The sequence below is a fragment of the Anser cygnoides genome, chromosome 28 (assembly GCF_040182565.1).
Source record: "Anser cygnoides isolate HZ-2024a breed goose chromosome 28, Taihu_goose_T2T_genome, whole genome shotgun sequence".
Lineage (NCBI taxonomy): Eukaryota > Metazoa > Chordata > Aves > Anseriformes > Anatidae > Anser > Anser cygnoides.
This window is the reverse complement of record NC_089900.1, coordinates 451,531-466,659: the sequence shown is the minus strand read 5'-3', so window position 1 is coordinate 466,659 and position 15,129 is coordinate 451,531. Positions and strand designations below refer to the sequence as shown.

Genomic DNA, 15,129 nt, shown 5'->3' with positions numbered 1-15,129 from the left:
GGCCTCGGCGATGCCCCGCCCCCGCAGAGGAGGACGGCTCCCCATTGGAGGACTGGGCAGGCCACGCCCCCTATGAGGACAAGCCCCGCCCACCGCTGGGCGAGTGGGAGGGGCCTCGGCGAAGCCACGCCCCCACGATGGAGCCACGCCCGCTCGTGGGCCAATGGGAGGGGCTCCAGGAGCAAGGCCACGCCCCCGTTGGAGGCAAGCCACGCCCACTAACGGACAGGCCCCGCCCCCTGGAGGGGGAGGGCGGGCTGTGGGCGGGGCCTCGGGCCGCCCCGCCCCCCGCGCCGCCGCCAGCCAATCAGCTGCGGGTGGTGGGGTGGCAGTGGGGGGGGCAGTGAGCCGTTGCCTGGCAACCGCGGGCGGGGAGGGGAGGGGGGAGCCGGTTGCCAGGCAACGGCGAGCAGGAAGGGGAGGGGGGAGCGACTTGCGGAGGCGGTTGCCAGGCAACGGCGGTCAGGAAAGGGAGGGGGGGGCCGGTTGCCTGGCAACCGCGGGCAGGAAGGGAGGCGGGAGCGCGGTCGTCATGGCCACGGTTGCCAGGCAACCGCGGGGCGGGGCGCGGGCCAATAAAAGCTGTGACAGGAACCCCGGCTCCGCCTCCTTCCCGCCACCGCGCGCCTGATTGGCTGCCGGCTGCGGCAGCGCCGATTGGCCGCGCCGCGGCTAAGCCCGCCCCCCGCTCCTCCCATTGGCCGCGGGGGCGGGCCGGCGCGCCGCGCTTCCTGATTGGCCGCCGCGTCCGCCCGTCACTTCCTCCCAGCCAACGGGCGGCGGCTTCTCGGTCTCACCGCTTCCTCTTCCTCCCCTTTGGCCCCGCCCACGCCGGCGTCCCTCGGCCAATCAGCGCGCGGCGCCTGCGCGCGCAGCCATCGCCCGGCGACCCCGGGCGGCGGGGCGGGGAGGGGGTCGCTCGTCGCCATGGAAACCGGGCCCCCCGCGCCCCCGCCCCGCCCCCCCCGGCCCAAGATGGCCGCCGGCCCCCCGCGGAGGCCGCTGGCCAATGGGGTGGCGGCGGGGCCGCGGGCGGCGCCCAATCAGGGGGCTCCGGCCCGGGCAGGGGAGGCCGGCGAGGCCCCGGGAGGCCGCGGGAGGCCGGAGGAGGAGGAGGCGGCGGCCAATGAGGGGCCGCGATGCTGCGGGGGGTCGGCGGAGGCGGCCAATGAGGAGCTGGGAGGCTGCCGGGGGGCGGCGGCGGCCATCTTGGGGTCGCCGGAGGCCGGCGGGAGGTCGGCGGAGGCCGAGGCGAGGTCGGCGGAGGTCAAGGTGAGGTCAGCGGAGGCCCGCGGGGGGTCGGCGGCGGCCAATGAGGAGCCGGGAGGGGACAGGAAGTGGACGGCGGCCATCTTGGGGTCAACGGCGGCCATCTTGGGGTCAACGGCGGCCAACGTGAGGTCAACGGAGGCCGGCGGGAGGTCGACGGAGGCCAACGAGGGGTCAGCGGAGGCCAACGAGGGGTCAACGGCGGCCAATGAGGAGCCAGGAGGGGACAGGAAGTCAACAGCGGCCATCTTGGGGTCAACGGCGGCCAACGTGAGGTCAACGGAGGCCATCAGGAGGTCGACGGAGGCCAATTTAGGGTCAACGGAGGCCAACGAGGGGTCAGCAGAGGCCAGTACGGGGTCAACGGCGGCCAATGAGGAGGCGGGAGGAGGCAGGAAGTCGACAGCGGCCATCTTGGGGTCAATGGCGGCCAACGTGAGGTCAACGGCGGCCAACGTGAGGTCAACGGAGGCCGGCGGGAGGTCGACGGAGGTTGGCGGGAGGTCGACGGAGGCCAACGAGGGGCCATCGGAGGCCAAGGTGAGGCCAACGGCGGCCAATTTAGGGTCAACGGCAGCCAATGAGGTGGCAGGAAGGGACAGGAAGTCGACGGTGGCCACCTCGGGGTCAACGGCGGCCAACGTGAGGTCGATGGAGGCCAGCGGGAGGTCGACAGAGGCCAACGAGGGGTCAACGGAGGCCAATTTAGGGTCAGCGGAGGCCGCCGGGAGGTCACCGGCAGCCAATGAGGCGTCAGAAGGCTGCGGGAGGCCAATGGAGGCCAGCCCGGGGTCAACGGCGGCCAATGAGGAGCCAGGAGCCAACAGGAAGTCAACGGAGGTCAACGGGACGTCGACGGAGGCCGATGAGGAGCCAGGAGCCAATGGGAGGCCAACGGAGACCAATGAGGATGGTGCAGCCTCCGCGGCGGCCATCTTGGAGCCGAGGCCAGCCAATGAGGGGCTGGAGAGCACCGCAACATCATCAGCGGCCATCTTGGGGGCAACGGACACCACCGTGACGTCATCGGCGGCCATCTTGGAGGGAACGGACCCCGCCGTGATGTCATCGGCGGCCATCTTGGAGGACACCACCGTGACGTCATCGGCGGCCATCTTGGGGTCAACGGACAGCACCGTGACATCAACATCGGCCATCTTGGAGGCAACAGACACTGTCGTGACGTCATCGGCGGCCATCTTGGAGCCAGAGCCCGCCCCCGCCACGGCGTCGGCCATCTTGGCGGCAACGGACACCGCCGTGACATCAACGTCGGCCATCTTGGGGCCAACAGACACCGTTGTGACGTCATCGGCGGCCATCTTGGAGCCAGAGCCTGCCCCTGCCGCGGTGTCTGCCATCTTGGCGGCAACGGACACCGCCGTGACGTCAACGTCGGCCATCTTGGGGCCAACAGACACCGCCGCGACGTCGACGTCGGCCATCTTGGCGACAACGGACGCCGCCGCGACCTCATCGGCGGCCATCTTGGGCTCTCCGGTAGACCGCGGCCACCTGGAGGCCAACGGGCCAGCCCGGGGGCTCGCAAAGCAGCCTGGGCCCGGGCATCCCGGGGCCCCGAGGGAGCGACCTGGACTCGGTGAGCGTCCTCTCGGGGACGCTGGAGTCGCTGAGCGGCCCCTTCCCGGACGACGCCAGCTCCGTGGGCTCCGACTCGGAGCTGGCCGGGCCCGCCTTCCGCCGCACCGACCGCTACGGCTTCCTGGGGGGCAGCCAGTACTGCGATCGGCGCCGTGAGTGACCCCCGGCCGGGACCCCCCCCGCCCCCTTTTTCCCCACCCCATAGCGCGGGGACCCCCCGATTTCCCCCCTTTTCCCCCACCCCATATCCCGGGGGACCCCCAACTCCCCCTTTTTTCCCCCACCCCATATCCCGGGGACCCCCAAACTCCCCCTTTTTTCCCCCCACCCCATATCCCAGGGACCCCCCACCCCCTTTTTCCCCCCCGCCCCATATCCCAGGGACCCCCACCCCCTTTTTCCCCCACCCCATATCCCGGGGACCCCCAACTCCCCCTTTTTCCCCCCACCCCATATCCCAGGGACCCCCCACCCCCTTTTTTCCCCACCCCATATCCCGGGGACCCCCAACTCCCCCTTTTTTCCCCCCACCCCATATCCCAGGGACCCCCCACCCCTTTTTTCCCCCCACCCCATATCCCAGGGACCCCCCACCCCCTTTTTTCCCCCACCCCATATCCCAGGGATCCCCCCACCCCCTTTTTTCCCCCACCCCATATCCCGGGGACCCCCCACCCCCTTTATCCCCCCTCCCCACAGTACGGGCGCCCCCCTTGGGGGATCCGGGGAGCCCCGGGGGATTTCGAGGAGAACTGGGCTGGGTTTTTTGGGATTGGGGGGGGGGGCGCCCCTATAGGGCCGGGACCCCCCCCGCCCCACTTTTTGTCCCCCCCCCACGGCAGGGAGAGCTCGGTGCCCGTGGACGTGGCGCGGCAGCGGGAGCTGAAGTGGCTGGAGATGTTCAACCACTGGGACAAGTGGCTGTCGCGGCGCTACCAGAAGGTGGGTCCTGCCCCATAAGTAGCTCCTGGGGGGTGGGGGGGGGGCTTCTGCCCCATAGAGGGCCCCCGCGGGGTCGTTCTGCCCCGTAGACGGAGCTGGGAGGGGGTTGGGGGGCTCCTCTGCCCCATATCGTGGCTGTCCTGCCCCATAGAAGGTCCTGGGGGGATTCCCTGCCCCATAGCGTGGGGGAGGCCATCCTCCTGCCCCATAAGTAGCTCCTGGGGGGGGGGCTTCTGCCCCATAGAGGGCCCCCGCGGGGTCGTTCTGCCCCATAGACAGAGCTGGGAGGGGGTTGGGGGGCTCCTCTGCCCCATAGCAGGTCCTGGGGGGATTCCCTGCCCCATAGAGGCCTCCTCCTGCCCCATAGCAGACCCTAGGGAGATTCCCTGCCCCACAGAGGGGTCTTCCTGCCCCATAGATGGATCCTACAGCCCCACAGAGGGCTCTTCCTGCCCCATAGGGGGGTGCTCCTGCCCCACGGAGGGGATCCTACTGCCCCATAGCAGATCTGAGGGGACTCCCTGCCCCACAGAGGGCTCCTCCTGCCCCATAGAGAGCTCCTCTTGCCCCATAGCAGACCTTGGGTGGGACTCCCTGCCCCACAGAAGCCTCCTCCTGCCCCATAGGGGGCTCCCCCGCCCCATAGTGCCCCCCACCCCCCAGCCATGGGTCTCCGTGGGTCTCCATGGGTCTTTGTGGGTCCCGCCGTGGGTCCCGCCATGGGTCCATGGGTCCCGCCGTGGGTCCCGCCATGGGTCCCACCATGGGTCTGCCCCGCCATGGGTCCCACCGTGGGTCACGCCGTGGGTCCGTGGGTCTCCATGGGTCTCTGTGGGTCCCGCCGTGGGTCCCGCCGTGGGTCCCACCATGGGTCTGTGGGTCTCTGTGGGTCTCTGTGGGTCCCGCCGTGGGTCCCGCCCCACCGTGGGTCCCGCTGTGGGTCCGTGGGTCTCCGTGGGTCCCGCCGTGGGTCATGCCGTGGGTCCCACCATGGGTCTGTCCCTCTGTGGGTCCCACTGTGGGTCCCGCTGTGGGTCCGTGGGTCTCTGTGGGTCTCTGTGGGTCCCGCTGTGGGTCCCGCCGTGGGTACGTGGGTCTCCGTGGGTCAAGCTGTGGGTCATGCCGTGGGTCCGTGGGTCTCTGTGGGTCTCTGTGGGTCCCACCGTGGGTCCGCCCCGCCGTGGGTCCTGCCGTGGGTCCTGCTGTGGGTCCGTGGGTCTCTGTGGGTCCCACCGTGGGTCCCGCCGTGGGTCACGCCGTGGGTCGCGCCGTGGGGCAGGTGAAGCTGCGGTGCCGCAAGGGCATCCCCTCGTCGCTGCGCGCCCGCGCCTGGCAGCTGCTCTCGGCCAGCAAGGAGCTGCTGGACCAAAACCCCGGCCTCTTCCAGGTGAGGGGCGGGGCTTACCGGGGAGGGGGGCGTGGCCGGAGGCGGAAGGGGCGGGGCTAACGGAGGCCACGCCCCCAGGAGCTGGAGAGGCAGCCGGGGGAGGCGCGGTGGCTGGAGGCCATCGAGAAGGACCTGCACCGGCAGTTCCCCTTCCACGAGATGTTCGCCGCCAGGGGCGGGCACGGGTGAGGACACGCCCCCTTTCCCGAAGCCACGCCCCTCTCCCCGGCCACGCCCACGAAGCCACGCCCTCCTAAGCCACGCCCCCTTTGTGTTAAAGCCACGCCCCCTTTCGTGTCCCCCCCCCACACCCCTTGGTTATCGGTGTTAAGCGCTGGGGTGGGCGGGGTCATTTGGGGAGGACACGCCCCTTTCGGGCCACGCCCCCTCCCTGACCACGCCCACAAAGCCACGCCCTCCTAAGCCACGCCCCTTGATGTTAAAGCCACGCCCCTTCTTCCCTCCCCCCCAACTGGGTTATCGGTGTTAAGCGATGGGGTGGGCGGGGTCATTTGGGGAGGACACGCCCCCTTTCCAGGCCACGCCCCCTTTTCCGAAGCCACGCCCCTCCATGACCAAGCCCACAAAGCCACGCCCTCCTAAGCCACGCCCCTTAGCCCAAAGCCACGCCCCTTTCCTCCCTCCCCTCCCTTGGTTATCGGTGTTAAGCGCTGGGGTGGGCGGGGTCTCTGGGGGAGGCCACGCCCCCTTTTCCGAAGCCACGCCCCTCCCCGGCCACGCCCTCCTAAGCCACGCCCCCTTTGCCCAAAGCCACGCCCCTTTCCTCCCTCCCCTCCCTTGGTTATCGGTGTTAAGCGCTGGGGTGGGCGGGGTCTCTGGGGGAGGCCACGCCCCCTTTGGGAAACCACGCCCCCTTTGGGTAGGCTCCTCCCCCTCCTTGTTAGCTCCTCCCCCTCCTTTCTGGCTCCTCCCCCTCCTTACTGGCTCCTCCCCCCTCCTTACTGGCTCCTCCCCCTTCCCAGTGGCTCCTCCCCCTCCCCAACAACCCCTCCCCTCTTGGGCACCCCCACCCCCCTATGGGTGACCCCACCCCCTGGGGCTGACCCCGCCCACTTGACCACGCCCCTTGGGGTTGGCCCCGCCCACTTGACCACGCCCCCTTGGGGTTGGCCCCGCCCACTTGACCACGCCCCCTTAGGGCTGGCCCCGCCCACCCCATCTGACCCCGCCCATCTGACCCTGCCCCACCTGCCCCCGTTCCATCTGACCCCGCCCCCGGGTTTGACCCCGCCCCCTGGGGTTGACCCCGCTCCCCGTGTCCGACCCCGCCCACTTGACCACGCCCACTTGACCACGCCCCCCGGCCCCGCCCGCAGGCAGCAGGACCTGTACCGCATCCTGAAGGCCTACACCGTGTACCGGCCCCACGAGGGGTACTGCCAGGCCCAGGCGCCCGTCGCCGCCGTCCTGCTCATGCACATGCCCGCCGAGGTGACGGGGACAGCGGGGGCGTTTGGGGACAGCGGGGGCGTTGGGGACACTGGGGACATTTGGGGACAGCGGGGCTGTTGGGGACATCGGGGGCGTTGGGGGCATTGGGGGCGTTGGGGGCGTTGGGGACATCGGGGGCATTGGGGACATTGGAGGCGTTGGGGACATTTGGGGACATCTGGAGACATTGGGGGCATTGGGGTTGTTGGGGACACCGGGGGCGTTGGGGACATTTGGGGCGTTGGGGATGTTCGGGGACATTTGGGGATATTGGGGGTGTTGGGGACATTTGGGGATATCGGGGACGTTGGGGGCATTGGGGGTGTTGGGGGTGTTGGGGACATCGGGGGTGTTGGGGGCGTTGGGGACAATCGGGGTGTTGGGGACATCGGGGGTGTTGGGGACATTTGGGGCCATTTGGGGACATCGGGGGCGTTGGGGACATTGGGGGTGTTTGGGGGCGTTGGGGGTGTTGGGGGTGCTGGGGACATCGGGGGTGTTGGGGACATCGGGGGGTTGGGGACACCGGGGGCATTGGGGACATTTGGGGACATCGGGGACGTTGGGGGCATTGGGGGCGTTGGGGATGTTTGGGGACATTTGGGGATATTGGGGGTGTTGGGGACATCGGGGGCGTTGGGGACATCGGGGGCGTTGGGGACAGCAGGGGCGTTGGGGACATCTGGGGACATTTGGGGACATCTGGGAACATTGGGGGCATTGGGGTTGTTGGGGACACCGGGGGCGTTGGGGACATTTGGGGCGTTGGGGATGTTTGGGGACATTTGGGGATATTGGGGACATTTGGGGACATCTGGGGGCATTGGGGGTGTTGGGGACATCGGGGGTGTTTGGGGGCGTTGGGGACATCGGGGGTGTTGGGGACATCTGGGGACATTTGGGGCGTTGGGGACATCTGGGGACATCGGGGATGTTGGGGACATTTGGGGATATCAGGGACGTTGGGGGCATTGGGGGCGTTGGGGACATCGGGGGCATTGGGGGTGTTGGGGGTGTTGGGGACATCGGGGGCGTTGGGGACATTTGGGGCCATTTGGGGACATCGGGGGCGTTGGGGACATTTGGGGCGTTGGGGACATCTGGGGCCATCAGGGGCGTTGGGGTGTTGGGGACATCGGGGGTGTTGGGGACATTTGGGGACATTTTGGGGACATTTGGGACATTTAGGGGACATTGGGGGACATCTGGGGATACTGGGGGATATTCGGGGGCATTGGGGACAATGGGGACATTTGGGGACATCGGGGGCGATTGGGACATTCAGGGCATTGGGGACATCGGGGGCGTTGGGGACACCGGGGACATTTGGGGACATCGGGGGTGTTGGGGGCATTGGGGACATCTGGGGATATTGGGGACTTCTGGGGTGTTGGGGACATCGGGGACATTTTGGGGACATTTGGGGACATTCGGGGACATTTTGGGGACTTTGCGGACATTTAGGGGACATTGAGGGGACATTTGGGGACTTTGGGGACATTTGGGGACATTTTGGGGACTTTGGGGACATTTGAGGGACATTTAGGGGACATTTTGGGGACTTTGGGGACATTTAGGGGGACATTTAGGGGACATTGGGGGACATTAGGGGACATTGGGGGACATTTGGGGACATTGGGGGACATTTGGGGCCTTTTGGGGGGACATTGGGGGGACATTCGGGGACTTTGGGGACTTTGGGGGCTTTGGGGGACATTTGGGGGACATTTGGGGACATTTGGGAACATTCGGGGACTTTGGGGACATTTGGGGACATTTGGGGACATTTAGGGGACATTGGGGACTTTTGGGGACATTTGGGGACTTTGGGGGACATTTGGGGACATTTTGGGAACATTTGAGGACATTTGGGGGACATTTGGGAACATTCGGGGACTTTGGGGACATTTGGGAACATTTGGGGACATTTAGGGGACATTGGGGACTTTGGGGACATTTGGGGACTTTGGGGGACATTTGGGGACATTTTGGGAACATTTGAGGACATTTGGGGACATTTGGGAACATTTGGGAACATTTGGGGACATTTTGGGGACATTTGGGGACATTTTGGGGACATTTGGGGGACATTTGGGGACGTTTTGGGGACATTTGGGGACATTTGGGGATGTTTGGGAACATTTGGGGACATTTTGGGGACATTTGGGGACATTGTGGCGCCCCGGTGACCCCCCCTCCCCCCCCCAGCAAGCCTTCTGGTGCCTGGTGCAGATCTGCGACAAGTACCTGCCCGGCTACTACAGCGCCGGCCTGGTGAGGGGCCCCGCGGGGCCGTATGGGGCCGTATGGGACCGTATGGGGTCGTATGGGGCCCTACGGGGCCGTATGGGGTCATATGGGGCCATATGGGGTCGTATGGGGCCCTACGGGGCCGTATGGGGCCGTGTGGGACCGTATGGGGTCGTATGGGGCCCTACGGGGCCGTGGGGGGCCATATGGGGCTATATGGGGCCATATGGGGCCCGGCGGGGCCGTATGGGGTCGTATAGGGCCCTACAGGGCCGTGTGGGGTCATATGGGGTCGTATGGGGCTCTACGGGGCCGTATGGGACTGAATGGGGCAGTATGGGGTCATATGGGGCCCTACGGGGCCGTGTGGGGCCCTACGGGGCCATGTAGGGCCATATGGGGCCGTATGTGGCATTATGGGACCGTATGGGGCCCTACGGGGCTGTATGGGGCTGTATGGGCCATATGGGGTCATATGGGGCCCTACGGGCCCATATGGCGCTGTGTAGGGCTATATGGGGTCGTATGGGGCCCCGTGGGGCCGTATGGGGCTGTATGTGGCATTATGGGGTCATACGGGGCCCTACGGGGTTGTATGGGGCCCTACAGGGCTGTATGGGGCTGTATGGGATCATATGGGGCCGTACGGGGCTGTATGGGGCCCTACAGGGTCGTATGGGGCCTTACAGGGCCGTGTGGGGCTATATGGGGCCATATGGGGCCCTACGGGGCTGTATGGGGCCATATGGGGTGCTATGGGGTGCTATGGGGCATTATGGGGTGCCCCAATGTCCTGCCCCACACGAGACAAGTCACTGCAGAACCACTATGGCATATAGGGCCGTAGATCACCCCACAGCCCCTACAGGGCGTTACAGGGCCTTATAGGGTCTATAGAGCCCTATGGGGTCTTATGGGGTCTTATGGAGTCTTATGGGGTGTTATGGGGTCTTAAGGGGCGTTATGGGGCGTTATGGGGTGCCCCACATCTCCTGCCCCACACAACCAAGTTGCTGCAGCGATGACCAGAACCACTACGGCATATAGGGCCGTAGGTCACCCCACAGCCCCTACAGGCCGTTACAGGGCCTTATAGGGTCTATAGAGCCCTATGGGGTCTTACGGGGTCTTATGGGGTGTTATGGGGTCTTATGGGGCGTTATGGGGTGCTACGGGGCATTATGGGGCACCCCAACCTCCCGCCCCACACAATCAAGTTGCTGCAGAACCACTACGGCATATAGGGCCGTAGCTCACCCCACAGCCCCTACAGGCCGTTATAGGGCCTTATAGGGCCCTATAGGGCCCTGACCCCATTCCCGCCCCCAGGAGGCCGTGCAGCTGGACGGGGAGGTTTTCGGTGCGCTGCTGCGGCGCGCGGCCCCCGCCACCCACCGGCACCTCCGTCGGTTCCGCGTGGAGCCGGTGCTGTACCTGACCGAGTGGTTCATGTGCATCTTCGCCCGCTCGCTGCCCTGGGCCGCGGTGCTGCGCGTCTGGGACATGTTCTTCTGCGAGGGTAAGCCCCGAAATCCCACAAATCAGCCCCAAAAAATTCACTCCCCCCCCCCACCCCCCAAAAAAAAACAAAACAAACCCCGTTCCCGCTCCCATCCGCCCCGAAAAGGTTTTCGGGCGCGAGGCACGGAGCCGTAAGGGTCTTGGGGGGGGGGGGGGGGACACTGGGTGTGGGGCGTGGGGGGCGGAGATGGGGACTCCGGGGGTTCTTGGTGGGTTCTCCATGGGGTTCCTGGTGGGTGCCTATTAGGTTTTTTATAGGGTTTTGGGTTTGGAGGTCCGTTTGGGGTCATCGTTGGGTTCCGTTGGGTTCTCCGTGGGGTGTGGGGTGTGGGGGATCGTTGAGGGGTCTTTAGGGGTCCCTATGGGGTTCCTGGTGGGTTCTCCATAGGGTTCCTGGTGGGTTCCCGTTGGGTTCTTTATAGGGTTTTGGTTTGGGGGTCCATTTGGGGTCATCGTTGGGTTCTTCATTGGGTTTTTGGTCTTGACTGCTCATTTGGGGGCCAATGGGGGTCCCTATGGGGTTCCTGGTGGGTTCTCCAGGGGGTTCCTGGTGGGTTCCCGTTGGGTTCTTTATAGGGTTTGGGGGTCCATTTGGGGTCATCGTTGCGTTCCCGTTGGGTTCTCCGTGGGGTGTGGGGTGTGGGGGATCGTTGGGGGGTCATTGGGGGTCCCTATGGGGTTCTTGGTGGGTTCTCCATAGGGTTCCTGGTGGGTTCATATTAGGTTCTTTATAGGGTTTTGGGTTTGGGGGTCCATTTCAGGTCCCTATGGGGTTTCCGTTGGGTTCTCCATGGGGTGTGGGGTGTGGGGGATCATTGAGGGGTCGTTGGGGGTCCCTGTGGGGTTCTTGGTGGATTCTCCATGGGGTTCCCGTTGGGTTCCCGTTGGGTTCCCGTTGAGTTCCCATTGGGTTCCCATTGGGTTCCCATTGGGTTCCCCGTGGGTTGTGGGGTGTATGGGGTCAATGGGGGTCCTCATGGGGTTCCCGTTGGGTTCCCCGTGGGTTGTGGGGTGTATGGGGTCAATGGGGGTCCTCATGGGGTTCCTGGTGGGTTCTCCATGGGGTTCTTGTTGGGTTCCCATTGGGTTCCCATTGGGTTTTCCTATAGGTTGTTGAGCGTAGGGCACGAACGATGGTTCCCGTTGGGTTCCCATTGGGTTCCCAGTGGGTTATGGGGTTTATGGGGTCAATGGGGGTCCTCATGGGGTTCCTGGTGGGTTCTCCATGGGGTTCCTGTTGGGTTCCCATTGAGTTTTCTACAGGTTGTTGAGCGTAGGGCACGAACGATGGTTCCCGTTGGTATCCCGTTGGGTTCCCCATGGGTTTTGGGGTGTATGGGGTCAATGGGGGTCCTCATGGTGTTCCTGGTGGGTTCTCCATGGGGTTCCCGTTGGGTTCCCATTGGGTTCCCGTTGGGTTTTCTATAGGTTGTTGAGCGTAGGGCACGAACGATGGTTCCCGTTGGGTTCCCATTGGGTTCCCATTGGGTTCCCATTGGGTTCCCAGTGGGTTATGGGGTTTATGGGGTCAATGGGGGTCCTCATGGGGTTCCTGGTGGGTTCTCCATGGGGTTCTTGTTGGGTTCCCGTTGGGTTCCCGTTGGGTTTTCTATAGGTTTGTTGAGCGTAGGGCACGAACGATGGTTCCCGTTGGGTTCCCATTGGGTTCCCCATGGGTTTTGGGGTTTATGGGGTCAATGGGGGTCCTCATGGGGTTCCTGGTGGGTTCTCCATGGGGTTCTTGTTGGGTTCCCGTTGGGTTTTCTATAGGTTGCTGAGCGTAGGGCACGAACGATGGTTCCCGTTGGGTTCCCGTTGGGTTCCCGTTGGGTTCCCCGTAGGTTTTGGGGTCCGGGCGCTGCCGGGTGTCCCCATAAGGTGTCCCCCCCTGTCCCCCCGTCCCCCCCTAGGAGTGAAGATCATGTTCCGCGTGGGGCTGGTGCTGCTGCGGCAGGCGCTGGGCAGCCCCGAGAAGCTGCGGAGCTGCCAGGGGATGTACGAGACCATGGAGCGCCTGCGCAGCGCCCCCACCGCCGCCATGCACGAGGACCTCCTGGTGCAGCAGGTGGGGCTGCGGGGTCGCGGGGTGGGGGGGTCACGGGGTTGTGGGGTCAAGGGGGGCGGGGTATGGGGTCACGGGGTTATGGGGTTACGGGGTTACGGGGTTGTGGGGTTATTTGGGTGGGCTATGGGGTTGTGGGGTCAAGGGATTGTGGGGTCGCGGGGGCAGGGTATGGGGTCGTGGGGTTGTGGGGTCACGGGGTTGTGGGGTCAAGGGGTTGTGGGGTCAAGGGGTTGTGGGGTCAAGGGGTTTTGGGGTTATGGGGTCAAGGGGGCAGGGTATGGGGTCGTGGGGTTGTGGGGTTGTGGGTTATGGGGTTATTTGGGTGGGTTGTGGGGTTGTGGGGTTGTGGGGTCACGGGGTTGTGGGGTCACGGGGTTGTGGGGTCAAGGGGGCAGGGTATGGGGTCGGGGGGTTATAGGGTCAGGGGGCTTTAGGGTGATGGGGATATAGGGTCGGGGGTATATAGGGCCAGGAGGTTATAGGGTCAGGGGATGTATAGGGTCAGGGGTTATGGGGTCAGGGGGATATAGGGTCATGGGGATATAGGGTCGGGGGGATATAGGGTCAGGAGGTTATAGGGTCAGGGGGATATAGGGTCGGGGTTATAGGACGACATAAAAACAAGGGGATTTCGGGGCCGGGGGGGCACAACGGGATTTAGGGTCGGGGGGGATTTGGGGGTGACGGGGATTTGGGGTGTCCCCCCCGCAGGTGACGTCGCTGCCGGTGACGGAGGCGCTGATCGAGCGGGAGCGGGGGGCGCAGCTGCGGCGCTGGCGGCAGACGCGGGGGGAGCTGCAGCGGCCGCCCCCCCCCCAGCCTCCACGGGGCCCGCGCCATCCGCCGGGGGGGGGGCGGCGGGGCCGAGACCCCCCAGCTCCTCGGGGGGGGGACCCTAAAAGCGGGGGGGGGCGGGCAGGGGGAGAAGGAGGCCCCCAAAATCGAGGGGGGGGGGGCGGGAGGGGAAGGGGACCCCCCGGTTAGGGGGGGGGGAGCAGGGTTTTAAGGAGCCCCCCCAATTAGGGGAGGGGTCCCAGGGGGATGGAGGGACCCCCAAAATTTGAGGGGGGGGGGGCAGGAGGGGAAGGAGCCCCCCCAATTGGGGGAGGGGTCCCGGGGGGAGGAGGGACCCCCGAAATTGGGGGGGGGGGCCCAGGGACCCTCGGAATTAGGGGGGGGGGTCGCGGGGGATGGGGAGCCCCCGAAATTGGGGGGGGGTCCCCAGGGACCGCCGGAATTAGGGGGGGGGTCCCAGGGGGACGTGGGGGCCCCGAAATCAGAGGGGGGGTCCCAGGGGGAGAAGGAGCCCCCCAAATTGGGGGGGGGGTCCCCGGGGGCGCCCCCCGGGCCGGGGCTCCTGGAGCGGTGCCGGGAGCGGCTGCAGGGGCGGCGCAAGGCGGGGGGGGGGGCGGCGGACGAGGAGCCCCCCCCCGCGGCCAGAGACCCCCCCCGGTGAGGAGGGGCCGGTGAGTGAGCGGGGATGGGGTCGGGGGGGGGCGGGGGGGGGGGCGGGGGTTGATTGACAGCTGCCTCTGTCGCCCTGGGTTTGATTGACAGGTCAGTGGGATAGCTAGCCCTTTGATTGACAGCTGTGTTTGGTCGATACGTTTGATCGGCAGCTCCGCTTGATAGCGATCCCTTTGATTGACAGCTCGATTTGAGGGATAGATTTGATTGACAGCCCTCTCTGGTTGATTTAGTCGACGGTCCCATTCGATTGATGGCCCTTTGACAGCTGTATTTGATAGATAGTTTTGATTGACAGCTCTATTTGATAGAATTGACTGACAGCCCCGTTTGAGTGATGGGTCTTTGATTGACAGCTCCATTTGATGCCTTATGTTTGATTGACACCTCGATTTGATTGGTATATTTGATTGACAGCTCTATTTTCCTGATGGGTCCAGCCCCGTTTGAGCGATGGCTCTTTGATTGACAGCTCTATTTGAGGGATAGATTTGATTGACAGCTCTATTTGATTGATAGAATTGATTGACAGCCCCCTTCGAGTGATGGCTGTTTGATTGACAGCTCCATTTGATTGGTAACTAACTGACAGCTCTATTTGATGAATATATTTGATTGACAGCTCCGTTTGGCAGGTCCATTTGATTGACAGCTCTACTTGATGGGTATATTTGATTGACAGATACATTCGGTGGAGAGGTTTGATTGACAGCTCAATTTGACTGCCCTGTTTGATTGACAGCTCTGTTGGACAACTCTATTTAGCTCTATTTGATGTCTCTATTTGATTGACACCCCAGCTCCCTGTGATTGACAGCTCTCTCCCCCCTTTGATTGACAGCCCCGGCCCAGCCCCTGATTGGCCGACTGACGCCCCAGCCTGTGATTGACAGCTCGGATTGACGGCTCCCCCTTAACACCGGCTCCAGCTGATTGACAGCCCCGGCTGATTGACAGCTCCATTTGATTGACAGCGCCCACCCGATTGACAAGGCATCAAATAACAGCCCCTGATTGACAGCTCCAGTTTATTGACACCTCCGGTTGATTGACAGCCCCGGATGATTGACAGCTCCGGTTGATAGACAGCCCTGTCTGATTGACAGCCTTTTGTCTGATTGACAGCCCAGCAACAGCCCCATTTGATTGACAGCTCTGTCTGATTGACAGCCAC

General features: G+C 64.9%; 2 protein-coding genes across 2 annotated transcripts; one reads left to right on the top strand and one right to left on the bottom strand.

Annotated features, from left to right (window-relative positions):
- Positions 1-1,043: 1,043 nt before the first annotated feature.
- LOC136787103 (proline-rich protein 36-like) lies at positions 1,044-2,756 on the bottom strand. The gene is made up of 2 exons (XM_066984232.1): positions 2,357-2,756; positions 1,044-2,314 (listed from the first exon to the last, which is right to left on the bottom strand). Exons 1-2 carry the CDS (start codon positions 2,754-2,756, stop codon positions 1,044-1,046), a joined length of 1,671 nt encoding a protein of 556 aa, XP_066840333.1.
- Positions 2,757-2,776: 20 nt separating this feature from the next.
- LOC136787072 (TBC1 domain family member 10B-like) lies at positions 2,777-13,509 on the top strand (the record flags this gene model as incomplete). Its single annotated transcript, XM_066984200.1, is given in 10 exon segments — positions 2,777-3,027; positions 3,720-3,813; positions 5,093-5,200; positions 5,279-5,385; positions 6,538-6,652; positions 8,861-8,926; positions 10,232-10,421; positions 12,334-12,488; positions 13,200-13,292; positions 13,294-13,509. Coding segments are annotated over 10 exon segments (1,380 nt in total), but the record flags the coding sequence as incomplete, so codon positions are not given.
- Positions 13,510-15,129: the final 1,620 nt, after the last annotated feature.